At 38.9% G+C, this 27,742-nt stretch overlaps 1 protein-coding gene across 8 annotated transcripts; it reads left to right on the top strand.

Annotated features, from left to right (window-relative positions):
- The first annotated feature begins 221 nt into the window (after positions 1-221).
- On the top strand, positions 222-27,742 carry ZNF283 (zinc finger protein 283). Of its 8 annotated transcripts, none has more exons than XM_044257189.1 (6): positions 222-325; positions 1,026-1,076; positions 6,929-7,015; positions 8,814-8,877; positions 9,034-9,160; positions 19,363-24,457. In XM_044257189.1, exons 5-6 carry the CDS (start codon positions 9,127-9,129, stop codon positions 21,027-21,029), a joined length of 1,701 nt encoding a protein of 566 aa, XP_044113124.1. In that variant the 5' UTR covers positions 222-325; positions 1,026-1,076; positions 6,929-7,015; positions 8,814-8,877; positions 9,034-9,126; the 3' UTR covers positions 21,030-24,457. The 8 variants fall into 8 exon arrangements, with proteins under 8 accessions (XP_044113124.1, XP_044113123.1, XP_044113126.1 ...); XM_044257190.1 differs by lacking the exons at positions 222-325; positions 8,814-8,877 and adding exons at positions 361-452; positions 25,703-27,742 and having other exon boundaries at positions 1,023-1,076; positions 19,363-20,685; XM_044257188.1 differs by lacking the exon at positions 8,814-8,877.

Here is a 27,742-nt window from a genome sequence, read left to right as displayed (position 1 = left end):
GCTACGCGAAGCCGAGTTGCATGCTGGGAGCATTGGGTCCCCACTCCTGAGTATTTGCCCACGGTGGACTACATTTCCCAGAAGTCTCCGGGCACAGGTCTTTTTCTGGGCGGGGCGAGTTTGCCGGCGTAGAGCTCTTTGGATGGCCAGGTTCCCAGCCTCCGAGGACTTCCCGGCTCATATTTCCCATAAGTCTGTGGGTCCGTTTCCGGTGTCCTGAAGGTTCTTAGACGCGGTGTGGTGAGTTGCTACTGTTGGAGGAAGTAATCAGCGCCAGGTCGGAACCCGCAGGGAGGGCGGGGGTTGACTCCGGGCGGCTCCCGAGGTGAGGAGGCCCGGCTTGCGGACAGGGCGTGTCGCGTTTGGAGCCTCCAGTCTGTATGCGCGCGAGCGGCTGAGAAGGATGGTGTGGGACAGACGGCGTAGCAGGGCCGGGGCGTGTCTCCGTGATGGTGTGTGCGACTGGGACTGTGTGACGGGGTGATGAGCTGCGTGGCCTTGCGGTTTTGCTTTGGCTGTGCGCTCCAAGTTTCCTCTAGACTCTCTTTGGGCCTGCCAAAGTGAAGTGACCGCAAGAGCAGGAGTCCTTCACTGAGCCCTAGAAGGGAACGTTTCACGCCCGAAGGCGTAGGTCCAGTCTTGGGATGAGCATTGTACATCCAGAAGTGTCCTCATGACATGCCGCTAGGAAGACGTGCTGGGCGGGGGGGTTCCAGAGCTAAGATTCCTGGAAGGGGCGCGTCTAGGAGCTCCCTGGGAGCCAGCTCCCTGTTTCAGAGCCACTGCGACCAGACTTCTCTCCCCAACAATTGCTGTCAGCCCCCAGAGAGATTCCAGTCTTCTTTTCAATTCCATTTGGTTTCGTGTGGATGAAGGCAGAGATGGCTCTAGATGGCGTTTTGGTTTCCCAGTGTTTCTGGTGTGTGTGTGTGTGTGTGTGTGTATTTTTGCTACTTCTGTGCTCCAAGCACTGCTGGTGTCTTATGATTCTTTTTCCCCCCTACCGCTGCTGGGTTTCTAAGAAGGACCCTGAGGAGGAAGAAAGAATTGTTGCATATATTGAAATCAAGGTTCAGGTGAGTTTGTGTTTCTTTCTTTCTTTCTCTCTCTTTTTTTAAAGACAGTTACTTTTGTTTTTAGATCATGAGAATATTTGCTTTCCTCAGCCTGCAGTATCACTGGTAGTGTCTATCCTGGGTTTTCCTTCTGGTGAATGACCCACCTTGCTGATGTATCTCTCTTCTTGGTGACCCTCTCTTGCCCTTATTCTCAATCAATAGCTAGCTGTTCAAACGGCAAATTATTCCAATCCTTGGGTGCATTCTCCCTTTCTGAGCATGCTGATGGTGTAGAAGTACACCTCCTAGATTTGCGTTAGAGTTTCATTTTAGACTATGATTACTTAAGGAGATTGGTATTTATTTGGTATCGTGTGCAAACTATTTTGTGTCTTCTCCACAGTCATGATTTTTAGATCAAGGCAAGGTAGGAGGATTGTTTGAGTTAATAAATGACAATGTTTTAAGACTTTTAGGGGGTGGGGATGTAATTGGGGTTTGAGCATAGGGGTTTGCTATTTGCACCAACAAAGAGACGTTCATTTAATCTTCAGGTAGATATCTGTAACATTGCGAGACATGGGTATTTCAGGTCCCACTTTGTGAGTGTTGTAGAGGCAGTACTGTGTTATGGGTAAGAGTAAGGCTCTGTACTTAGAGCATCTGTATTCAGATTCTGGCTGTATATGTTACTAGCTCTGTGAGCTTAGGTGACTGGGGCTCTCTGTGTCACATCTACAAAATTAAGACAAAGTAATGCCTATCTCATGGGGGTTATAAAGATGTAAAATGAGTCAATGCATGTAAAGCACCTTAGAACAGGGCCTGCGCCATGATACAGGCTTAGTGAATGTTAAGATTTGCTGTTACATGGTGATTCTGGATCATTTCACATCTACTTTCCATAACTGAAATTTGAAGAGAAATATGACGATGATTGTGATAGGTGCTTGCAAGTTTAAAAAAGTGACCAGATGCTCAAATGGTCTAGTACAGGATACCTTAACCTGAGGTCTTGTTCCATTTATGAGCTGCAAGGTGATTGCAAACCCCTTGAAATTGGGCAGGATTTTTGTAAATATTTGTGAATTTATTTTTCTTAAGTGAGCAAAATGTCTGTAATTTCATGAGATTGTTAAGTGTAGATGACATAGAAAAAGTCTGGCTTCATTGATCTCGGAATGAAGATTTAATAGATGGGAAGGAACTTATAAAATTAGGATCCAGTGATAAGGAAACAATTAAGTAAATTGCAGTATATCCTGTAATGGAATAATGTGCACCTAATAAAAAATAAGTTTATAAAGAATCAAAATAAGGAAAAATGTAAATAATAAAATATTAAGTAACAGTTGTAGTTACGAACAAATTCCCCAGGAATATTATGAGTTATATAAGAATCCCATTCAGTAGGAGAGAGTTTTGAAAGACAGTTTTCAAGGATTGTCTCTAAAATATTTTTTGATTTGACTCTTCAGTGAAGAATTAGAGAGGTGTAGCCACACCTGTTGAGCGTCTGTTCTTACCAAATGTCATTCTGCTTAGGTGCATATATTTCCCTCCTCAGACTTTGAAGGTGACTTACATAATTAATGTTAATTATGGGGGAATTTTTTTTTTTTAAAGATTTTATTTATGTTTGTGAAAGAAAGAGTGGAGGGGCGAGCATGAATGGGGGGAGGGTCAGAGGATGAAGCAGACTCTCCACTGAGCAGGGAGCCCCATGCAGGACTCTATCTCAGAATCCTGGGATCATGACCTGAGCCAAAGGCAGATGCTTAACTGAATGAGCCACCCAGGCACCCATTATAAGGGAGTCTCTACAGTGAAAGTGTCTCAGTGTTATGGTGAGCTATAGCTAGAGATGTTCAACAGCGGGTAGGTGTACTTTGTTTCTGGCCCACTGATTTTCGAAGTGTTGGGTCTGTTTTTGGTTTTGGTTTTGGTTTTTTGGTGTTTTTTTTTTTTTTTTTTCAGTTTTATTAATGACTGAAATATGCCCCTTCCCTATTATTCAATTTTTCATACTTGGAACTATCTTTATATTTCCGATTATGGAATTAAAACAGGTTTGTTGCAAAAAGTTCAGCAATCCAAGAAACATATAGAGATGGAAGTTAAAATTACATCCTCTAAAGTTAATCAATTCTTAATATTTTGGTATGTTTCTGTTTAGAATTTTTTTCCTTGTGAAATTATGTGTCTTGTTTTGTTTTGTTTCTGCAGAATAAGATAACAGTAATGGGTGGTAGAGTTGAGTTGAAGATTCTTTAGCTCTTATTTTGAAGAAGAAATCCAGCCCAGATGTGGGTTTTATTTTAATCTCAAATATGTAGAAAGAAGAAGGAAATGTCAGTGATTTCTTACTTAAAAACCTGTCAGGTCATGATCCTGGAGTCCCAGGATCGAGTCCCACATCGGGCTCCCTACTTGGCGGGGAGTCTGCTTCTCCCTCTGACCCTCACGCTTCTCATGCTCTCTCTCTCTCTCTCAAATAAATAAATAAAATCTTTAAAAACCTATAGTATTCACAACTTTTAGGAATATAGAAACATCTTTTTTTTTTTTTTAAGATTTTATTTATTTATTTGACAGAGAGATCACAAGCAGACGGAGAGGCAGGCAGAGAGAGAGATAGAGGGAAGCAGGCTCCCTGCTGAGCAGAGAGCCCGATGTGGGACTCGATCCTAGGACCCCGAGATCATGACCTGAGCCGAAGGCAGCGGCTTAACCCACTGAGCCACCCAGGCACCCTAGAAACATCTTTTTAAAAATTAGAAGGGCCACAAAGACAGACTTTCAGAATTAGATTACTTTAAAGGTTACTTCCGTAAAAAAATAGTGATAATTTCTAATGTATATGGTCTGTCTTATCAAAATCTATTTTATAGGGGCGCCTGGGTGGCTCAGTCAGTTAAGGGTCTGCCTTCAGCTCAGGTCATGATCCCAGGATTCTAAGATCAAGTCCTGCACAGGGCTCTCTGCTCAGCAGGAGATCTGCTTCTCCCTCTCCCTCTACTACTCTTTCTCTCTCTATCAAATAAATAAATAAAAATCTTTAAAAAATGTTTAAAAAATCTAATTTATAAATAATATTTTCAATGATGGATAATAATACCAGAACGTAGAATAAGAAGGTTATAGTTAACCAATATTCAAATAAACCACCAATTTGCAAAGAAAAAGATTGAGTCTCTGGTTCATGTTCTTCTTGGCACCTAACTGGGTTGTATTTTCTGAGGCAGTTTTATGATGCTGAGTCCTGTCTCTGTCTGCAGCTTCTGGCAGGAGGAGCTATCTCCTATATAGCTTTCTGAGAACCTGTTTCGCTTATGTTGTTATTAAGGAAGAATTGGAGGCTCAAGGCTGGGCTGTGAAGCTTTAGTTAACTTTGTAAGAACATAGGCCTGAGAAGAGCAGATTTTATTATGGAAAAATGGAAAGGTGCATTAACTGTCCTTATTATAATAGAATAAAGGACAGTAATCTTCTCCATCTTTAATAATGGCAAAAACTTATATTAAGTAATTTTGTACACCTGTTGTTGTTGTTGTTTTGAGTAATCTCTGTATCCATTGTGGGGCTCGAACTCATAACCCTGAGATCAAGAGCCATGTGCTCCTCTGAAGGAGCCAGCCAGGCACTACTATTGTACACCAGTTTTTTATGTGGATTTTTTTACATAATCTTCATTGCAATCATCTGTGGCAGACAATGTTCCTATCGTTCTTTTATTGACAAGGAAATAGAAGTGTTGAGAAATTGGTCATTGTCAAGCCCATATCCTGAAAGTCCAGCACCAGAGTTTTTTATCTTAATTTCAGATACACTTCGCATATTGTGTATACTTTACAAACCTGCCTGTCTTCCTATGGAGTTGATTATGTGTGTTTTCTTCATCAGTTAATCAGTTAATGACATAGCAGGCCACAGTCAAGCAAACCCATTTGCTTACTCTTAGGTAGTTTCTGATTCTTGATTATCATAAATGATTTTTGGTTGAATATTCCTTTTTTTAGGTTTATTTATTTTAGAGAGAGAGTGAGCGAGCACATGAGCAGGAGGGCGAGAGGGAGTGGGAGAGAGAATCTGAAGCAGACTCTGCTGAGTGTGGAGTCTGAGGTGGGGCTCAACCCCATGACCATGAGATCACGACCTGAACTGAAACCAAGAGTTGGCCAATTAACTGACTTTGCCACCCCGGTGACCCTGGGTGAATATTCGTGTGTATACATCTATACTTCTCTAGCTATTTAAGGATACATTTCCATAAGGGAAATTTGGGTAAAAATTTGCCCCAATTTTAAGAGCCTGAGATTGTACTTGGGAGGTAATACAATAACTGAAAGACATTGTTGTTACCCTTAAGACAAGGAATACTAAATATACATGGGAATAACTAAAGCTGACAGCAACAAAGGCCAATAAACAATGCAGGCAACCTGTCTTAGGAACTCACAGGAAGGTAATTATAGGCAATACTGTTGGGTCATGACCAGCTTTGTGGAGGCAAACGGAATTCATCCCAAGTTTTATACTTAAAGTTTTGTTTTTTTTTTAAGATTTTATTTATTTATTTGACAGAGAAAAAGATCACAAGTAGGCAGAGAGGCAGGCAGAGAGAGAGGGGGTAGCAGGCTCCCTGCTGAGCAGAGAGCCTGATGCGGTGCTCAATCCCAGGACCCTGAGATCATGACCTGAGCCGAAGGCAGAGGCTTAACCCACTGAGCCACCCAGGCGCCCCATACTTAAAGATTTTATCCTACTAATGTTCACTGCTAAGTCAGACTAACGGGATCAGGTGATTTAGCATTTACTAGGAGAGTATCATGTCTGAAAAGACAGGTCAGCTACAAATTAAACCCATGTGTCAGAAGACGTGAAAAGAAACAGGCTTGCGATCTCATCAAAGTATTCATGACTTTTCTTGGTGAATTTTAGCCATTTTTTTCTAGGCAGGACGTGAGTGTATATAGAAATTATGTAGTTAATATAATGCATGGCTGTGGTTACAGCAACTCTGCAGAATACTTAAAAAGGACATTAGGGGGACGCCTGGGTGGCTCAGTTGGTTGAGCAGCTGCCTTCGGCTCAGGTCAGGATCCCAGCGTCCTGGGATGGAGTCCCACATTGGGCTCCTTGCTCAGCAGGGAGCCTGCTTCTCCCTCTGCCTCTGCCTCTGCCTGTGCTCATTATCTCTGACAAATAAATAAATAAAATCTTTAAAAAAAAAAAAAAAGGACATTAGGACCACAATAAAAACTTTATTGTATATGGGTGTATAACTTCCTAAACACTTTCTTCATCTATTGACATCTGATTGTCAGTCTTTTCTCTATCGATATATATGCATAATTTATAAATAGAATCATACTATACATCCTGTAAGCTATATTTTGTATTGACAACATATCTTGATGATTTCTCCCAACTTAGCATAGTTTTATAGCATTCCATTGCATGGATGTTCTGAATGCATTAAGAGGTCAGCTTTTGGGGCTTAGGCAATTGTATGTCCCATCTACTCCTGTGTCTTGACCAACTTTCTTCAGCTCCAAGCCCATGAAGGATGTTGCGGCTTGGACCATGTGCCTCTTTCGCAGTTCTGAGAGGTGAGAGTAACAGGAGGAGGATCCATTCTGGGCAGCAGTCAGTAGACCAACCTCTGGCCCATATTAGCATCCCCAGAATGAGGCACTGCCAGAAACCTTCCTACTGAAGGACGTTCAGGTTTTAGGTGAGAGTTTAGATTCCACAGATGGTTGTGGGAGGTGTGAAGCAGAAGCAGGAATGGAAGAGATAAAAGCTTATATTCCTTCAGTCAGGATGGGATCACTTATCTGGTCTAAAGCTTTTTTTTCCTTCCCCAGCTCTGGCTTTTCTGGATCTGTGCTTCACCAATAGAGGAACCCCATGGATTATTAATTAGTTCTTGCAGTTCTAGAACCATGACTGATGTAAGTTGGTATTTCTCTGTCCTTGAAATATTGTGACTTTTAGGTCATATGAACCTTTTCCATAATTGTCCTAAAGCCCTCTACATAATAGAACCCCAGTCCTGAACCCAGTCTCAGTTCCTGTCCCAGTAAAAGATTGTGCCAAATAACCCAGTGTCCTCCCTGTGTGCCTTCCAATCAGTATCATCATGTCATTGAACACATTCAACAACTGTGTGCTCAGTCTTCTGTTAAAAGCAGTGGAGGGATAGGAGTCTTTTGAAGGAAATACTTGAGCTCCTGTCAAAGAATAACTCAAAGAAATATAGTTAACAATTAGCACATTTTTACTTGTATACAAGGAAAACCAAGAGTAGATTGATTTCATCTATCAAGGCACAAACAGGATTTCTATAAGGGAAGGAGAAAAGAGAGAATGAAAGACTGTAGACATTTTCAAAACAACAGTTACTCCTTCTTCTAAGGTCCTGATTGGCAGGCATCTAGGAAAGAAGCCAGTCAGGATACAATGTCCTTAGACAACCGGATGGTCACCCAAGAGAACGTTTTCGGTTGCTTGTGCCTTCTCTGGAGAGTTTTGGAGTTTACTTAGGACAATACTTAGGACAGTAGGCTGTCTTGAGCAGTGCCCATTGTTATCACCTTTGTTCCACTAGGGCTGCACCAATTCCCTTACCAGAATTTTTTCATTCCTGTGTCAGGTCTGTGGGGTGATGATTCATTGATGAGGGTCTCATTTGACCACACAGGCAAACTTGGAACTTCTTCACAGACCTGAGTTTCCCAGAGAGAGAAGATGGAATTTGGGTTTTCTTGGCCTTAGCCTCAGTTTCTGTGAGGCTTTGCAAGGCTTTTAGGATGAGAGGGATGGTGAGTGGGTCTTCCTAGGGAAAGTGGTGCTGTAATTGTTGAATACCAGTGTCAAAGTTCATTTGGTTATTGACCAGGATGCGCAGATCTTGGGTAACATCTGTGTCATATATGTTGTGCCCTTTCAGTGTCCTCCAACTCAGGAATGAGGAAATTGTTAGATGAGGGGTGGTTGATGGTAACAAGAAAGAAGGTGATCGGGATTTCTAAATACTGGATGATAACAGATTCCTAGAATGAAGAAAATAGAATTTTTGTTCAACCTAAATGTATAAATATAGTAGAGATATTTATCTATATGATGAACTGAGTTGCAGCTAATAAAAACATCTTACGTATTTACTATTATAAGAGAAAAGACTTATAATGTACTCTAACAGAGTGATTTACTTGAGGCTTAATGATAATCCTTAATTTAATGGAAATCATTTTTCTAAAATAGAGATTTTATAGTGCATTTGGGAAAAAAGATTTGTTTTTTATATTCCTTAAATGGAAAAGTTGGTGTAGCAGTTCACGTTAATAAAGAATTTATGAAGCAGGCACATAATAGTTTGTGTGTATGTATACATAGTCCTGTATCTGGGGCTTCTCCCCACCCCACTATTTTTTTTTTTAAAGATTTTTTATTTAATTATTTGACAGAGAGATCACAAGTAGGCAGAGAGGCAGGCAGAGAAAGAGGGGGAAGCAGGCTCCCTGCTGAGCAGAGAGCCCAATGTGGGGCTCGATCCCAGGACCCTGAGAACATGACCTGAGCCAAAGGCAGAGGCTTAACCCACTGAGCCACCAAGGTGCCCCACTATTTTTATTTAATAGAAGAGAAACTGGGATGATTTTATAGATTATCAGACAGGTCTAGTTATTTCATAATATCCAAGAAGTTTTTTTGTTTGTTTGTTTGTTTGTTTGTTTTTTTCTCTAACAGGATTCTTCTAGAACATGAAGACACTCTGCCTTAGTCATACAAATTTCTTTACTTTTCCCTACCTGTACGTACCGCAGGCTTCTAGCCTACTTGACTGTTACATTTTCCTTTTCTTGCAGTTTATCCTTTACGATCCTTTTTTTCCCCCCTCTTGGAAATATTTTCTTAAATCCTTAAATTTCTGTAATTTCACAAGTAATGTATGGGTTTTTGGTTTTAGGGCTTGGTGACTTTCAGGGATGTGGCCATCGACTTCTCTCAGGAGGAGTGGGAGTGCCTGGACCCTGCTCAGAGGGACTTGTACGTGGATGTGATGTTGGAGAACTATAGTAACTTGGTGTCATTGGGTAAGGTCATCTGCCTGAAATACTTCAGAGTCTTTCTCTGCACCGTTGGCTTTTGCTATGGGAATTACAGGGCTGTCTTTGAAGAAACCAGTTGAATTTCTTCTCCCCGTGGTCAAAGGGATGTTTTGATATTTGTTGGTTTTGCAATGGGTTCATTGGGCTCCTTCCTCTTCCCATACCTTCACACCTTCCTCTGGCTTTTTCTGCAGTTGCCTCTCTTCTTTAATTACTAAGGAGCTGGATTTGCATTATGGGGCATTTAATTCATAACCATTGTCAGAGAAACCAGGTTTCATATTGTGTTGAACTTTAGCATATCTAGAGATGATCTGTGTCCTTGCTACTCAAGGTGTGGTGGTTTAGTTTGAGGAACTATAGGGAGGCCAGAGCAGAGTTAGTGTAGGAGAGGATGCCAAGAAGGCAGTGAAGGAGATAGGCTAGGCCCAGGTGAGAGGCAGTTTTGTTGGTTTGGGGGAGGGATGTGGATTGTTTTCTCAGTGATTTCATTTGGTTTTTGTGGGGTTTTAGCTTTTTTTAAATTAAGTTTTTCATACCTAACATCAGCTTCTTCTGGGGCTTGTGAAGTCCTCCCTAGTCCTTCAGAACAGAGGCTGCATTTATACAAGATCCCCAGGTGATTTTTTTACAGTTTAAAGAAGCACTGCTCTTTGTAATTTTTTGACTCACAGGCAGGGAGTACAGCTAGAAACAGGGTCCTGATATACTGTGACTTCCAAAGAGCCTCTCCATTTTATATAGAGGAGGGTTGGATAAACAAGTCATTTTATACTAAGTGAACACATTCATTTGCTTTCGGCATACTTGAGGTTGAAAGTTGCAGTTTGTGAACTTCGCATTTTATGAAGTTAAATTTGACATTGAATTAAATCCTAAAAATGTCTCATGAACCTTCTTTTCCTGTTACCAAAATAACAACAGTAATAATAAGAACATTAATATTTAACACTGTGCTTACCATAAACCAGGCTGTGTTGTAAGCAGAGCAAATACTTCAGCTTACTTAACTTTCACAACATCCCCATGAGGCAGGTAATGTTTTTATCAAACTCCTTTTTAGATGAGAATACAGAGGCTCAGGGAAAGTGACTTCCCACGGTCACACAGCTAGTGGGAGAAGTATTAGCAATTGAGCCTCTAAGGAGGTCTGGCTCATAAGTCTGTGTTCTCAACCACTATTCTCTGCTCCAAAGAGGAGTCTGAATGAATCCAAAACAAGATCATTCTCCTACTGATGTGATCTCATGTTTTTCATTCCCATCATAATTCTTTTCTGTGAAGTCTTTATCAATATTATTTTTACTTTTTATTGCATATTTGGCCAAATGTTTTGAGCTCATCATTTAAAAATAAAGGTCTTGGGGCACCTGGGTGGCTCAGTGGGTTAAGCCGCTGCCTTCGGCTCAGGTCATGATCTCAGGGTCCTGGGATCGAGCCCCGCATCGGGCTCTCTGCTCGGCAGGGAGCCTGCGTCCTCCTCTCTCTCTGCCTGCCTCTCTGCCTACCTGTGATCTCTGTCAAATAAATAAATAAAATATTTAAAAATAAATAAAGATAAAGGTCTTTACCATTTAGTAGTTCTTTTCTTGCAAGGAGACACTCCATTTCTCAGTCAGGTGTGACCTTATGGGAGCAAGGACAGGAGTCCTGGAAAGTTGTGAGGGGAGGGCCAAGAAGCTGGAACCCAGGAAGGCAAAGGCAGGAGGGAACCATCATTGCCGGGAACCAACCTCACAGGTCACTCAGGAGGAGGAGAAACAGGTGGGATGGTGCTTAGAAAACTCCCTCCCTGGGGAGGGAGGAAATTGAGATCTCATTTTGGGTTACCAAACGAACTTCCATCTGATCTCATTTCTTACTCTCTTTGTTTTTCTTCTCATATTTCCCTCCCATTTCGCCAAGGAAGGCTTCTCTTTTGTTTCTGATGCAGCCATTCTACTGTGTCGGATTCAGCGGCTTTCCAGCTCTTTTGCATTTCTGCATGTGTCTAAATGAGTAAATGCATTCATTCATAAGTTCTGCAAATATTTTGACTACTTGCTCCTAGCCAGGCATTGTAGTAGGCACTATCAATACAGTCATGAACGACATCGATAACTTGCCCATTCTCAAATGCAGTTTTATGTAGTCAGGAAGGAACTGAAAGTAAGTAAATAAATAAATAGATAAATAATGTCATATAATGAAACATGTTGGTCAAGGAAGATAAAGAGCATGAGAATAGAAAATGCTAGAAATCGACAGGGCTCATTTAGGTAAGGTGGTCAGGGAAAGCTTTCTTGAATAGAAGCATGAAGAGTGGGATCAAATTCTATGAATATCTGGGGGAGGAGTGTATCAGTCACCATGAACAGTAAACACAAAGGCTCTGTGATTGCCAAGAAACTGCTGGAATGGTAAGAAGGCCAGGACACAGTTAGTAAAAGAGTGTAAAGAAATTAGGTTGATGAGATAGGTGAGGGCCCGACAATACGGTTTTTCTCTTACTATTTTAGGAATTTGAGTTCTGTAGCCTTTCAGTCTGGAAGAGTTCATCCATCTTTCCTTGACTTGCATTCCCAGCTGTTTTTGAAGATTACAGGCCAGTTATTTTGTAGAGCGTCCCTCGTTTGGGTTGGTGTGCACTTCTCTTCATGATTAGACTTAGATTTATGCCTCTTTGGCAGCAGTATCACAGAACTGATGGCTGTGCTCTTGCATTCTGTCAGGTAAAGCACACATTTGTCGTTACTGCTGACACTTTGAGCACTTGATTAGGTTAGTGTCTGCTGGCTTTCTCCTTGTAAAATTAATCATTTTTCCTTTAATGAGTCTCTTGTGAGGAAAATCTCGGAAACTATTAAATATATCCCTCTCCACCGATTTTTCAGTTTGTTCATTTGTTGGATCTTCGTTGGTGGGTTGTAATCTCTTCTTATTTATTTTGAAGTTCAAAATATTTGAGCTTATCCCAGGTTTGACCTGTGGGAACCCGCTCATGAGGCTTCTGTGTCCTCATGAGCGATGCAGGGCTCAATCCCTTTCCACTCATTGAGTATCTCCTTATTTTCTGACACAACAGCATGTTTTATCAGGCTCATCTTGTACTTGTCCTGCTCCAGTCATAAAGTCAACCATTTCTTCAAGGTGCCCTGGTCCCTTTTAGTCGAGAATAGTAGTTAGAAGGCAAAATTTGCATACTGGGGTTGTTCATTGCTGCTGGAAGATGGCTGCTCCAGGTCTCTGGGTGGTTAGAGCTGGGGAATGTATTTGTATACATACATACATACATGTGTACATCTGTATTGAAAACCATGAGACGACACCCACCTCCCCCTCAGCAACTCTCAGTTTGTTTCCTATAATGTCTTTTATGATTGGCTTCCGTCTCTGTTATTATCTTACTTTATTTTTCCTTCCCTACCCGTATATTTATCTGTTTTGTTTCTTAAGTGCCATATATGAGTGAAATCTATGGTATTTGTCTTTCTCTGAATATTTCACTTAGCATAATATCCTCTAGTTCTGTCTATGTTGTTGCAAATGGCATGATTTCATTCTTTTTGTAGGCTGAGTAATATTCCACTGTGTGTGTGTGTGTGTGTGTGTGTGTGTGTGTGTGTGTATACACATACCACATCTTTATCCTTTCATCTGTCAGGGGACATCTGGGTTCTTCCCATATATTGGCTATTGTGGACATTGCTGCTTTAAACATTGGGGTGCATGTGCCCCTTCAAATCACTGTGTTTATATATCCTTTAGATAAATACCTAGTAGTGCAATTGCCGGGTCAGAGGATAGTTCTATTTTTAACTTTTTGAGGAACCTCCATACTGTTTTCCGGAGTGGTTGTACCGGTTTGCATTCCCACCAACTTACTCTCCATATTTCTAACTGCCTTCTCTGACAGGGAAGATTTTGGCTTCCATTTCCTTAATATATTATTTTCTCAATCTTGCTGAATGTAGCTAATCTTTCATTACCAGTACCATCACTTTGACCATGTGATTGCCCTTCTCACCCTACTTGGGCTGTGACAACCCACACCAGGTCACTTATATGCAGACACTTGTCTTTAACAGGCATGCAGTTGGGACAATTCTTTCTTACTGATACCCTCCCCACAGAGGGTATCAGTATTGGTTGACTTTGAGTATCCTGCTCTGGGCTTTATTTTATTAAGTCTTAATCCTTGAGTATGCATTTTAAAATATTCATTGTGGGGCATCTGGGTGGCTCAGTCCGTTAAGCATCTTCCTTGGTTCAGGTCATGATCAGGTCATGATCCTGGACTCCCAGGATTGAGCCTGGCATCAGGCTCCATGCTCAGCGGGGAGTCTGTTTCTCCCTCTCCTCCTCCCCTGCGTGTGCTCTTTCTCTCTCTTACTCACTCAAATAAATAAATAAAATCTTAAAAAAACAAATTAAAAAAAATTCATCGTGGTGAAATGGGAAGTATTCATTAAGCTCTTCTGCTTTTTTTTTTTTTTTTAAGATTATTTATTTATTTATTTGACAGGCAGAGATCACAAGTAGGCAGAGAGGCAGGCAGAAAGAGAGAGAGGAGGAAGCAGGCTCCCTGCTGAGCAGAGATCCCAATGCAGGGCTCAATCCCAGGACTCTGGGATCATGACCTGAGCCGAAGGCAGAGGCTTTAACCCACTGAGTTCCTAAGCTCTTCTGTTTTATACCAAAGTGTGATGTGGTTGCCTTGAGAAAAACCAGTTGTGTGGTTGTTTGAATTGTGAGTCAAACTAGCTGTTCTTTCCATAGAACACCACTTTGTTCTTAAAAGAATGCCTGACAGACAAACTATTATTATTCAGACCAATTCAGGTAGTTGGAAAAATTTTCTTAAAAGTGTGCCTGTCACTTTATTTTTTATTTATTTATTTTTTTGCATTTTCTTTTTTTTTTTTCAATTTATTTATTTTCAGAAAAGCAGTATTCATTATTTTTTCACCACACCCAGTGCTCCATGCAAGCCGTGCCCTCTATAATACCCACCACCTGGTACCCCAACCTCCCACCCCCCCACCACTTCAAACCCCTCAGATTGTTTTTCAGAGTCCATAGTCTCTCATGGTTCACCTCCCCTTCCAATTTACCCAAATTCCCTTCTCCTCTCTAACACCCCTTGTCCTCCATGCTATTTGTTATGCTCCACAAATAAGTGAAACCATATGATAATTGACTCTCTCTTCTTGACTTATTTCACTCAGCATAATCTCTTCCAGTCCCATCCATGTTGCTACAAAAGTTGGGTATTCATCCTTTCTGATGGAGTGCCTGTCACTTTAAAGATAAATAACAGTATTTGCTGCCAATGATAAATTCAAACTTTCTTTCTTTTTTTTTTTTTAATACAAATTTGTTCTTTTTTTTTGTTTTTTTAAAGATTTTATTTATTTATTTGAGAGAGAGAGAGTGTGAGAGAGAGCATGAGCGAGGAGAAGGTCAGAGAGCGAAGCAGACTCCCCATGGAGCTGGGAGCCCGATGTGGGACTCGATCCCGGGACTCCAGGATCACGCCCTGAGCCGAAGTCAGTCGTCCAACCAACTGCGCCACCCAGGCGTCCCAATAAATTCAAACTTTCAAGTAAAAATTAGAATTGTGTGAAACAGCTACCATTTTGAGCTTTACAATTTCTCAACATGTAAACATTTTCTGATGAGATAGATGGTGACATTAACCTAGTGATTTTAATGTATTATGTAATGAAATATGTCAGCATTTCAAAGTTCTGCATAACTCAGTGAACCACTATTTTTCAAATGACCAGTGCATGATATTACAGAATTATGTCTCGATAAAAGATCATCCAAAGTGCAGTGGATTTTAAGGTAATTTAGTATGAAAAGTTCATAGTTTTAGTTGCATATTTCACATTGCAACTAACCTTTAAGAGACTGTCCCTTCTCAAGTTTTATTATAGTATCAGAGAGTACCATATTTATAATATCAAAAAAAAACAGTTATATATATGTGGGAGGCTAGATTTTTTTCATATACTTCAGTCAAAATAGCATATTGCCACAGAGTGAATACAGAAGCAGATTCGAGAATCCAGTTGTCTTCTATTAAGCCATATATCTCAGAGATTCACAAAAAATTAAAATAATATTTTTTGTTGTTTTGGAAAACAAGATCATTTTTGGAAATGATTTTGGAAATGTGTTTTGGAAAATATAGTTTTCACACATTTGTTATTTCTGTTAATAGGCAATGATTTAATTTCAAGGGAATTAAATATCTTTAATTTCTCAGTTTTAATTTCTAATATGGTAAATATCAAAATATAACTCACACAAACAAATCCCTTTTGAGTCCTCAATAATTTTTTAACTTTTTTTTTTTTAATTTAAATTTCATTTTTTATTTATTTGACAGAGAGAGAGCACAACAGAGGGAGCAGCAGGCAGAGGAAGACAGAGAAGCAGGCTCCCCACTGAGCATGGAGCCCTATGCAGGACTCGATCCCAGGACCCTGGGATCATGACCTGAGCTGAAGGCAGCTGCTCAACTGACTGAGCCACTCAGGTCTCCCAGTTTTTTAACTAAAAAGAAGTTAGGGATGCTTGGGTGGCTCAGTCAGTTAAGTGTCTGCCTTCGGCTCAGGTCATGATCCTGGGATCCTGGGATGGAGTCCCATATTGGGACTGCTAACAGGGAGCCTGCTTCTCCCTCTGCCTACCACTCCCCCTTCTTGTGCTCTCTCTCTCACACACCAATAAATAAATAAAAGCTTTTAAAAAGCTTGTAAATATAAAAAGTTAAGGGTGCCTGAGTGGCTCAGTGGGTTAAGCCTCTGCCTTCGGCTCAGGTCATGATACCGGGGTCCTGGAATCGAGCCCCTCATCGGGCTCTCTGCTCAGCAGGGAACCTGCTTCTCCCTCTCTCTCTGCCTGCCTCTCTGCCTGCTTCTGCCTACTTGTGACTTCTCTCTCTCTCTGTCAAATAAATAAATAAATAAACAAAAAAATAATCGTTTAAAAAAAAAGTTAAACCTACATTCATTGACTAGCATTGTTAAGCCTTACTTACAAGTAATTGTGATACAAGTTCTCGCATAGCAGTTCTGATTGGTTGAACTAAATTCAAGTTTACTGAACTATTTATTGGTGCTAGACTGCACAAAAGGGCACTCCTTTTAGTTTACATTTGACCATCTCAAAGGAGTTGTAGTATTAGGTTGGTCGGTTTAAGTACCTTGGCTTCCTTTTGGATATACACACAGTCCTTATACACAATGATAATGTATACAAAGCAATGAGACATTGTTAAGTAAAACAATAGGTACTACAGTTTGGCTATGACCAGTAGGCCATGACTGAAATTACTTCCCACAAACACATCCACAAGACTTCTTTGCCCTTTAGTAAATCAACTAAAATGTTACAGAATCACCATTAGATAAAAATACTGAAATTTGGCGATGCCTGGGTGGTTCAGTTGGTTGGGCGGCTGGCCTTCGGCTCGGGTCATGGTCCTGTCATCCTGGGATCGAGTCCCTCATCGGTCTCCTTGCTCGGCGGGCAGCCTGCTTCTCCCTCTGCCTCTGCCTGCCACTCTGTCTGCCTGTGCTCACTCTCTGACAAATAAATAAATAAAATCTTAAAAAAAAAAACAACAACAACAAACTAAGCTTTGTATTGGAAATATGCTTATGCATGAACAAGCCAAGAATTCACCAGTAATTTTTAAGAATATAAGGGATTCTGGGGCGCCTGGGTGGCTCAGTGGGTTAAAGCCTCTGCCTTTGGCTCAGGTCATGATCCCAATGTCCTGGGATCAAGCCCCGAATCAGCCTCTCTGCTCAGCAGGGAGCCTCCTTCCTCTTCTCTCTCTGCCTTCCTCTCAGCCTACTTATGATCTCTATCTGTCAAATAAATAAGTAAAATCTTAAAAAAAAAAAAAAAAAGAATATAAGGGATTCTGAGACCAGCAAGTTTGAGAACTACTGTTCCAGATGATGGGTCTTTCAAAATATGGGCTTCGTGAGGCCTCAGATGAATGTTTCTTTCTACTGAGGCTGTGTTGGTACTCCATTAATACTTGGTTACAGATCCAATGGGGTAATCCCTGCATAGATTTCTGGGACTATGTTGCAAGGCTCCTTTATTCTCTTCACCTTGAACTATAAATTCCATCCATCTTAGCAGCCCTGGACTCAGATACCAGTATCCTTTGCCCAGTGAGACCACCGCTGTCTATTTGGAGAGCATTTTCCAGGATGTTTTGGAGGATGCAGGCAGGCATAAAGGTGAATATGAAGTTCTCCTGATAATCTCTAAAGTTTCTCAGCCCTGCATCTAGTATCCTATTTTATAGCTTTTGGTTGTTTGTGGTGTAAGACTTAAGTCTAATACCAGGTTTTTCTTCATGGCCAGGGCTGGAAATGTTTCACCTTCATTTTGAAGAAATCTTTGCTTTATGTAAAACTCGAGGTTTTCTAGCTTTCTTTCTTCATCCATTAAAGATATCATTCCATTGGTAGCTTCTGTTAAGGATGTGAATTCTGCCATAATGTTTGGTTGTTCCTCTGACTCTAATATTCTCCCTCCCCTGCCTCCTTTTATTCTTTTTCCTTCATCTTCAGTTTTCAGCTCTGTTATTATGTTCTCAGTTGTTACTTTTCTTTGTATTTTTCCTGCTTGCAATTTGCTAAAAGTAGGTTGATTATCATATATTTCATACATTTTTGAGAACATTTTAAATTTTTTTTTTCTATTTTATTTATTTGAGAGAGAGAGACAGTGAGAGAGAGCATGAGCGAGGAGAAGGTCAGAGAGCGAAGCAGACTCCTCATGGAGCTGGGAGCCTGATGTGGGACTCGATCCCGGGACTCCAGGATCACGCCCTGAGCCGGAGGCAGTCGTCCAACCAACTGCGCCACCCAGGCGTCCCGAGAACATTTTAATAATCTTTTTGAGTACTTAACTTGGTTTTGTCCTCTTTCTAGAATGCTGTTGCCTGAAGTTGGATTGTTTGATTTTGTTGCACAGATCTGATACTGTTCTTTCTTTCCCCCTTCTTTTTTCTCTTTGGACTTTTTAGTTGTAGAATTTCCATTTTACAATTTTAAAGTTTCTATTTCTTTGCTGAAACTTCCCATCTGCTCACTGTCTATCTTTTCTTCCTGAATCTATAAAATAAAATTGAATGACCTTGCCTACTGATGTATTTCTAATACATCTGTTCTTGTCTCTTTTGTGGGTTTGGGGGGGGCAGTTATATGTTACACATTCAGTCTTCCTTAGCTACCTCATAATTTTTTATTTGGTGCCAGACATTTTGAAGAACAATAACGAATGGATGGTTCCCTGCCCATAAAAGTATATGCTTCTTTCTCAGTTATTCAGGGTGAGGGAGTGATAATGCTGATCCCACCAAGCATGGAGCTGAGATGAGGCTGAGTCATAGTTTTTATTAGTTTCAGTTTATATCAGGTTTCAAATTAGATGTAAAAATCATTCTTTGCTATAAACTTCCCACATGACCATGCACTTATCTCTTTGATTATAGCAGGATTTGAGCTAAGTGGAAGTTGTATTATAATTTTAATTGGTTTTGTTTCACATGTTTCATCTTCAGTAGAGCCTTGGAACTTAGTAACTGCTTGGCTTGCAGAATCTTGTCTGCTTTCTAGCCCAGAACCAATCACTCAGAAAAATTCCTGTGAAAAAGTATTATGTAGCTTAATGTTTTGTTTTGCCCTTTTTTTTTTTTTAAAGTATAGTTGACCTACAATATTAGTTTCAGGTGTGCTTGATTTTGCTTTTGAGTTTGGGGATTTTCTAGGTTCCAGTTCATCATGCCAGCCTACACAGTCATTTAAAAGTTCGGCTGAACCACACTTGGGCACATAGGGGCTTGATTGATGGAAGGACCCATTGGGTTTAAGGGGTCAGCCACATGGGAAGATAAGGAACTTGTTAAAGTGATCTTTGTGGAATGCTCCAGAAGGCTGTTCAATCAGAACATTAAGATCATAAAAGCTGAAAAGTCAAAGCTGAGATTGTTGTTCAATAGGGAAGAGATATGATGCTTAGCAGTGAGCTTAATTTCCTGATTCACTATGGGTATTATTTCCAGTTTGTCTTGTATTTCTCTGTTGAGTATTTTTTGTTTGTTTGTTTGTTTTCTAGTAAATTTTTCTGGTAAAGGAGATAAAATATATGGTTTTCTTGTTTTCTTTCAGATTTGGAGTCAACATATGAGACCAAAAATACAATTTCAGAAAAAGACATTTTTGAAATAAATTTTTTCCAATGGGAGATGAAGGAAAGAAGTAAAACTCTTGGCCTTGAGGCATCCATTTTACCACAGGGACATCAAGAGGGATACTTTAGTCAAATGATAATTAGCTATGGAAAAATGCACACTAATAGAAAAAGTAAATCTTTTAGTGCACATCAAAGAATTCATAATAGAGAGAAACGCTATGTTTGTAAAGAATGTGGGAAGGCTTGTAGTCATGGCTCAAAACTTGTTCAACATGAGCGAACTCATACAGCTGAAAAACACTTTGAATGTAAACAATGTGGGAAGGACTTTTTTAGTGCCTATCAACTCACTGTGCATCAGAGATTTCATACTGGTGAGAAACCCTACAGATGTAAGAAATGTGGGAAGACTTTTAGTTGGGGATCTAGTCTTGTTAAACATGAAAGAATCCATACTGGTGAGAAACCCTATGAATGTAAAGAATGTGGGAAGGCCTTCAGTCGTGGCTATCACCTCACTCAACATCAGAAAATCCATATTGGTGTTAAGTCTTATGAATGTAAGGAATGTGGGAAGGCCTTTTTTTGGGGCTCAAGCCTTGCTAAACATGAGATAATTCATACAGGTGAGAAACCTTATAAATGTAAAGAATGTGGGAAGGCCTTCAGTCGTGGCTATCAACTTACTCAACATCAAAAAATCCATACTGGAAAGAAGCCTTATGAATGTAAAGTATGTGGAAAGGCTTTTTGTTGGGGCTATCAACTTACTCGACATCAGATATTTCATACTGGCAAGAAACCCTATGAATGTAAAGAATGTGGGAAGACCTTTAATTGTGGCTCAAGTCTTGTTCAACATGAGAGAATCCATACTGGTGAGAAACCCTATGAATGTAAAGAATGTGGGAAGGCCTTCAGTCGTGGCTATCACCTTACTCAACATCAGAAAATCCATACTGGTGAGAAACCTTTTGAATGTAAGGAGTGTGGGAAGGCCTTTAGTTGGGGTTCAAGCCTTGTTAAACATGAGCGAGTCCATACTGGTGAGAAATCCTATGAATGTAAAGAATGTGGGAAGGCCTTTGGTAGTGGCTATCAACTTACTCGACATCAGGTATTTCATACTGGCGAGAAGCCCTATGAATGTAAAGAATGTGGGAAGACCTTTAATTGTGGCTCAAGTCTTGTTCAACATGAGAGAATCCATACTGGTGAGAAACCCTATGAATGTAAAGAATGTGGGAAGGCCTTCAGTCGTGGCTATCACCTCACTCAGCATCAGAAAATCCATACCGGTGAGAAACCTTTTAAGTGTAAGGAGTGTGGGAAGGTCTTTAGTTGGGGTTCAAGCCTTGTTAAACATGAGAGAATCCATACTGGTGGGAAATCCTATGAATGTAAAGAATGTGGGAAGGCCTTTGGTAGTGGCTCTCAACTTAGTGTTCATCAGAGTTTTCATACTGGTGAGAACCCTTATCAGTGTATGGAATTTGGGAAGAACTTTATTCATGGCTCAAACCTTGTTCAACATGAGAGAACTCCTAGTAATGCTAAGCCTTATGAATATAAAGGATATGGGGAAGCCTTTATATGGACAGCTTATTCAAATGAGACCATAAATACTGGTGAAATTTTATGATTGAAGAGGTGAAAGAAAAATGTTTATGTGTATAAACAACATGAGGAATCTTAATCTTGAGAACACTTATGAATGTATGGAATGTGCAAAAAGCCTTACATCTGTGTGGACAACTTGATATCAAAAATTCATACTAGTGAGAAATACTTTGAATATAAGGAATATGAGAAGGCCTTAGAATTTTATACAGTCTTACTGAATGTCAGTTTGTACTAATGTGAAATCATTTAAATGTAAGGAATGTGTGAAGATCTTTATTCATGGCACAAAAGTCTGGTAAACATTGGGGAGTTTGTACTCATTAGAAACACTTCAAGGAATGTAGGAAGAACCAAAACCTAGTTCAGTTTTTGCTGTTCACATTAGAGAACTCATACTGCTGTGAAATTTTATGAATATAAGGAATTTGGGAAGGCTTACAGATATGATAAATATCTTACAGTACATCATAGAATCCATCCAAATGAGTCTACGGCCATACCACCCTGAATGCGCCCAATCTCGTCTGATCTCGGAAGCTAAGCAGGGTCGGGCCTGGTTAGTACTTGGATGGGAGAATCCATCCAAATGAGAAACCCTTTAAATTGGGATGTAGGAAGGCCTCTAGACAAGTACTATTAAAACTTGTCTAGAGACTAGTGCCAGCTCACGAAATTGTTACGTGTCCCATCATGAAATGAATGATGGAAAATAAGAGTGGAAACTTAGAGCAATTTCATATTGCCTTAACATTATCATTGTATTTTATAAAAGTATCAGCTCATGAATGATTACAAGTTTAAAAGTTTGCCCTTTCTGGAAAGAATTTGAGACAACATTCAGTTTTTAAAACATGAGACAAGTCACAATATAATTTGAGTAAGAAATGCTTTACTTGTCACCTGTGATTGAATAGCAGAATAGTCACACTATAGGATTTGGCTAAGGTGTGAGTCACAACTTCCTTAAGCCTATAAAGGCATAATTTATAACAAATAATTTTCATTTAATGAAGGTATAGAAGCCTTCCAGCACTATTTGACCTTTGTTAAACTTTGGAGAATTCATCCTAGAGAATAACCTTATCAAATGTAACAAATGCAGGAGATCTCTCACACATGCCACAAACCATACTTACAGTCCTCACCATTCCGTCTCCTTACTACCTGTGGGATGTTGGAGAAAATGCTTATCTCTTCTGGGCATCATCTTGAAAATGTTGGTGATGGTAACTAACAGTCCTGTTTCAAGAGACTGCATGGATTTAGTATGCATCAGATCCTTTGAAGAGTATCTCGAATGTAGCCTACGCTCAATACGTGTTTGCTGTTTTCTTATTATCTTCATCATTAGTATTACTCCTGGTGAATTCTTAGGAAAAGAATGGACCTTGGTGTGATGCATTTTGAAAAGCTTCCATAACCACTCATCCATTTGAGTTTCAGATAGTTCATTATGGATAAAATCTAGAAAAGCACAAAGAAACTTGAGAGGATTTTTATTGAGTTTATCCCTTAAGCTGCGTAAAAAATGAAGGCTAAAAAGAAATGAGGATTAAGTAAATGTTAAGATGTTAAGTAGACAGGAATATACCCGTTGAAGAATGAGGGAGAGGTGAAGCAATTTGCCTTTAATGAATTCAAACAGAAGTAGCCAGTGATTTAAATTCTCTGCTCACATTTTGAGATAAATTACAGATTTAAAAGACACAAAAAATTGTCCGTTTGGGAATTCTTTCCCCAAATTTTATTATGACAAATTTCAGACACTCAGAAAAATTTAAAGAGCAGTATAATAAACATCCATATACTCTATTTAGAATCAGTAATTACTAACATTTGATCATATTTGCTTTCTGTCTGAAATTTAGGTATGAATATGTACACTCACTCCCCATTATCTTATGATATATTCTTTCCTGAATATATTAGCATGCATCTTTTAAGAATAAGAACATCCTTTAATACCATGGTCATAGAAAAAATTATCAATAATTCTGTAATATTCTTCTATATTCACTTCATATGTCCCAATACTCCCAAGGTATCCTATTGCTATTTTCTAACCAGCATCTTTTCTATATTCAGGCATTGCATTTTGTTATCTTGTGTCTAGATTTGAATCTTTAAAAGACTTCTTGAAATGTTAAGGAAAACTGTTTTGTAGAATGCCATGCATTCTTAATTTATTTCTCCCGTCATGGTGAGATTTAATTTGTGCTTCTATCCTTTGTGTCTCTCATAAAGTCAAGTTAGAGCCAGAGACCTAAACATTTTTTGCAAAAATGCACCATATTTGGTGATACCTACTTCACATTGCTATATACCAGAAACACATAATACCCATTTTTCTCACTATTGCTAATGCTAAGTTTGGTCATTTGGTTAAGACAGAGACTGCTAGAGCTCTCCATTAAAAAGGTCCATTATATGCTAGTAAGATTGGTGAACCAATCAACTACTTTTGAAAATGTAGTCCTACCATATGTATATATAAATTCTGAATTAAAGAGAAAATTGAAACAATTACAGATTGTTGAAAAAAGAACGATAGTTAAATTGTATATCAGAAGTTGTAGAATGTGCCTGAAGCTCTTTTCAGTGGAAAATACCTTTTACTGTGTCTTGGAGAAATCCAAGCTGCATCTGGCCAGATGGAAGGCCAGAACTATGCCTTTTTTCCCCCCAGTATCTACATGGTCCCTGTCACCCTGGACTATGAAGCTAGAAAAATAAACCCTAAACCAATATACGGAAGCAACTTAACACAACTAAAATTGTCCCAGAACTTCTGAAGTTCTGTCTCAAAAATTACCAGTGCTGAGTAGTACATGAGAAACTGGGATTTTCTGGTTAATGAGGCCTATGAAATAGAACCTACTAAATCCCTTCTTAAGGAAAAATCAGAAGCACCTTGTCAACTTAAGAAACTAAAAAGAGTATTCTAGTGAATGAAATTTGCTTGACTTAATTTAAACTGGTGGTCTCAAACTTTACCAGGGGAATACTGGTTCCCATTACCTATTTCTGTCTTAGGGATCTGAAACTGCGTTGAGGAATGCTGCCATAACTGGAAGGCCCTAACGTTGGATATTTCAGTCACTAAGTTTGATTGTTATAATGGAATGGTAGTTAGCATCATGCTCTCAAGGGATGACCTTCTAATGCTTTCTTTAATTCCGGAGTAAAAATCCTTGTATCTAAGTTGAAAGGGCTCCTGAGTTATCAGATGTCATTTCTTCATCTCTTCCTGCAATTGTATAGTATTTAATTTGTTAATATGATAATTTATATTGACAGGTTGATTTTCTCTCATTGCTGGACATACCCAGGTTACTTATTGGTGTACGTATGTATTCTGGTGCACTGCTGGATTTCATTTGCTACTGTTTTATTTAGAATTTTTACATCTCGTGAGTGTGATTATATAAAAATTTTATTTTTGAGATATTTTTGTTTGTTTTTGTATTGCAATTACCTGTTCCTTAAAACTGTATGACTGTATTGTGTTCTTTTGTTTTGAATTGGAAATCTTTAATCACTTTTCTAGTTCCATCTGTTGATTCTCTAGTCTTTGAAATTCTGTTTTGGACACAACAAATTCAGAGTTCCCGGCACAATTCTTTTAAGAAGTCTTTGCAGCCATGTATTACCAGCTACCACCCACATAAAAGGACCAATCCAGCACTGAAAATTCTTCATTATGTGTTCTTGGAAATACTGTGTTGGGAGATCAGAGCTCCTTATCAGACTGTTGTGGTCATACCTGTGCATGTTTTTCTCCATATACTGAAAGTGGAGTTCCGTGGGTTAGGTCATGAGTATGCCTATGCTCAACTTTAGTAAGTTTAATTTTTCTTTTTTTTTTTTTAAGATTTTATTTATTTATTTGACAGATAGAGATCACAAGTAGGCAGAGAGGCAGGCAGAGACAGAGGAGGAAGCAGGCTCCCCGCAGAGCAGAGAGCCCAATGCGGGGCTCGAACCCAGGACACTAGGATCATGATCCGAGCCAAAGGCAGAGGCTTAACCCACTGAGCCACCCAGGTGCCCCATAAGTTTAATTTTTCTAAATAGGTTTCCAAAAATACCAACTGACACTCCCACCAACAGTGTATGAATATTCTTCTTTCTCAATATCCTTGACAATATTTGGCATCAGTTTTTTTTTTTTTTTTTAAGGCTTGCTACTCTGGTAGGTATCATGATTTACAGTTCCATTTTTTTCCTGAGTATTTATTAGCTATTTGAATATTCTCAAAATATCTGTCCACTTCTTTGTCCTGACACTGAGTGTATTAGGTGTGGCTGTATACCAGTGACATTTGACATGGCATTTGAATCTCATAATTTTCAACTACCATAAAGGACTGTCCTTTGGTTTCTTCCAACATTAAAAAATATAGGGGCGCCTGGGTGGTTCAGCGGGTTAAAGCCTTTGCCTTCAGCTCAAGTGATGATCCCAGGGTCCTGCGATCGACCCTGCATCCGGGTCTCTGCTCAGTAGGGAGCCTGCTTCCTCCTCTCTCTCTGCTTGCCTCTCTGCTTACATGTGATCACTGTCTGTCAGATAAATAAAATCTTTTAAAAAATGTAAAAGCCCAACTCCTTCAAAAACTGTAAAAACTATTTTTTTCTCATTTGTGCGTATTTTTAAAAATTATGTTCAGTAAAAACAATTCTTATTTTTTGCAGATTGGCCAGAGCCACATGTAAAAAGACAGTGGGCCAGATTTGGCCCAGAGGCCATAGTTTTCTTACTCCTGTAGATGAATAACTAAAGTGTCAACAATCATGCTGTAATGGACATTTTACTTGACCCATGGAGATGGGCATAGGAAAATCCAACTACAAATAAACATAAAATTACACAGTATGATGAATGATAATGAAGAAAAAGAATATTCTTTCAGGAACCAGTGATGGATGATCTTGACTTAAATATGGATATAAATATGGATATAAGGAAGGCCTGTAAGAGAAGAAATAAGCAGCAGTTTGGAAGATGAGAGTGAATGCTTATGGCAAAGACAAGGAGAATTACTGGTATTGCCAAGGCCCCAAGAGAAGAAAGTGCTTGAGACTTTGAGAGGAACTGGAAGAGGTTCAGAGGTGTAGGAACATCACTGTTATGTGTTTACTTCATCTCCCCTTCCTGAAAGCTTAGTTCTGATTTAAATGTTTAAATGTCATTTGGCTGGATCCCCTTTCTTAAGAGTTCTCTTAGACAGCGTATGTGTGTCACATAGTGGAAGAGTATTCCACGCCATATATACATATATGATTATATATATCTACATAGATACATTTATCTCATTTATTTTATCCATTCATCTATTGTGGACATTGGTTTTTTACTACCTTTGGCTATTGTGATATAATGTAAACATTGGAGTACAAATATCTGTTCAAATCCCCACTTTCATTTTCTTTGGGTATACACCTAGAAGTGGAATTGGATTAAATGATAATTCTATATTTAAAATTTAAATTCTGTATTTAAAATTTTGAGGAATCATCATATTGTTTAACACAGCAACTGTCCCATTTTACATTTCTACCAGCTGCACAACTTTATTGTTTTTTTTTTTGATTTTTTTTTTTAGTTTTTAAAAGGAAGATTTATTTGACAAGTTTTTTTTTTTACAACTTTATTGTTTTGGTAGGACTCCATTTCACTTCAACCATTGTACTGCATAGATCTTATTTTTGTATTATAGTATACATGTCATGTATATGTTGTTTCTAGGGTCACACATAAACACATCCTTGACCTAGCTGATGTCAAGAACAGATGTGTTTATTTGGATATTTTATGAGGACAACATGAGTTACAGTGATGTGAAGGAAATAATAATTGGTAATTAAATATACTTATTAATTTAATTATAATTAAATTATTATTCTAGGTTAAATAAGTGTGTAGCAATTTTTAAACTTAAAATGAAAGCTTACTAATGATTCATAGTCAAGTAGCAGCCAGTACTATGGCCAGAATAGTAAAAAATGTGAGACTAGAAGAGGTACAAATGCTAACTGCAATTTGCTGTAAATAGAACAAAATTAAAAAGCTGTTAGATAATGTAAAAAATCAAGTTAATAAAATAGAGAATATCGTTAGACATTTGCAGCAAATATATAACATTTGATGAGAATTTTCCTTTTGATAACCAAAAAAGGATAAAATTAGTTGCCTGAAATCATAATTAAATGGGCAACCAAATTTTTAACTGACTTAGAAACATAATCTGAGCTTATAACTTTGTGTAGCTATAAAATGGCTTTGTGTCTGGTACACACACAAAAATCAAATTTTATGTGGAAATATAGGAAGATAAATTATTACTGTAGTTATGGGAGTTTTGTTATGATATGAAAAAATGCTTAAAATTATATTTTATAAAAAGTAAAAAAATTTAAGCCACTGGTCAACTGCCTGTAAAAGATCTTTCTAACAATATCAAAGATTAATTCAAAAGTAGTAAAGCTACATATATTTTCTAGCTTTAGACAAGTTGTACGATAAAATATTTTCCACTTTACTCTGGGTACCTTCCAAATCAAATAGAAATGTTGTCAATCTGCAGCCTACAAAATCAGATTCATAGCACAGATATCTTAAAATCTTTTATATATGTCAAAAAAATTTCAACTAGATATGAAAAAATTTCTATTAAAATTAACAGCCGGGGCACCTGGGTGGCTCAGTGGGTTAAAGCCTCTGCCTTCCGTCAG

The sequence above is a fragment of the Neovison vison genome, chromosome 7 (genome assembly GCF_020171115.1).
Source record: "Neovison vison isolate M4711 chromosome 7, ASM_NN_V1, whole genome shotgun sequence".
Taxonomy (NCBI): Eukaryota; Metazoa; Chordata; class Mammalia; order Carnivora; family Mustelidae; genus Neogale; species Neogale vison.
This window is presented reverse-complemented; position numbering and strand designations above follow the sequence as displayed.

Coding starts and splice junctions, on each gene's coding strand:
- ZNF283 (XM_044257186.1), top strand. Junction 1,077..6,928: donor ATATTGAAATCAAGGTTCAG/GTGAGTTTGTGT, acceptor TTCCTTCCCCAG/CTCTGGCTTTTCTGGATCTG. Junction 9,161..19,362: donor TAGTAACTTGGTGTCATTGG/GTAAGGTCATCT, acceptor GTTTTCTTTCAG/ATTTGGAGTCAACATATGAG.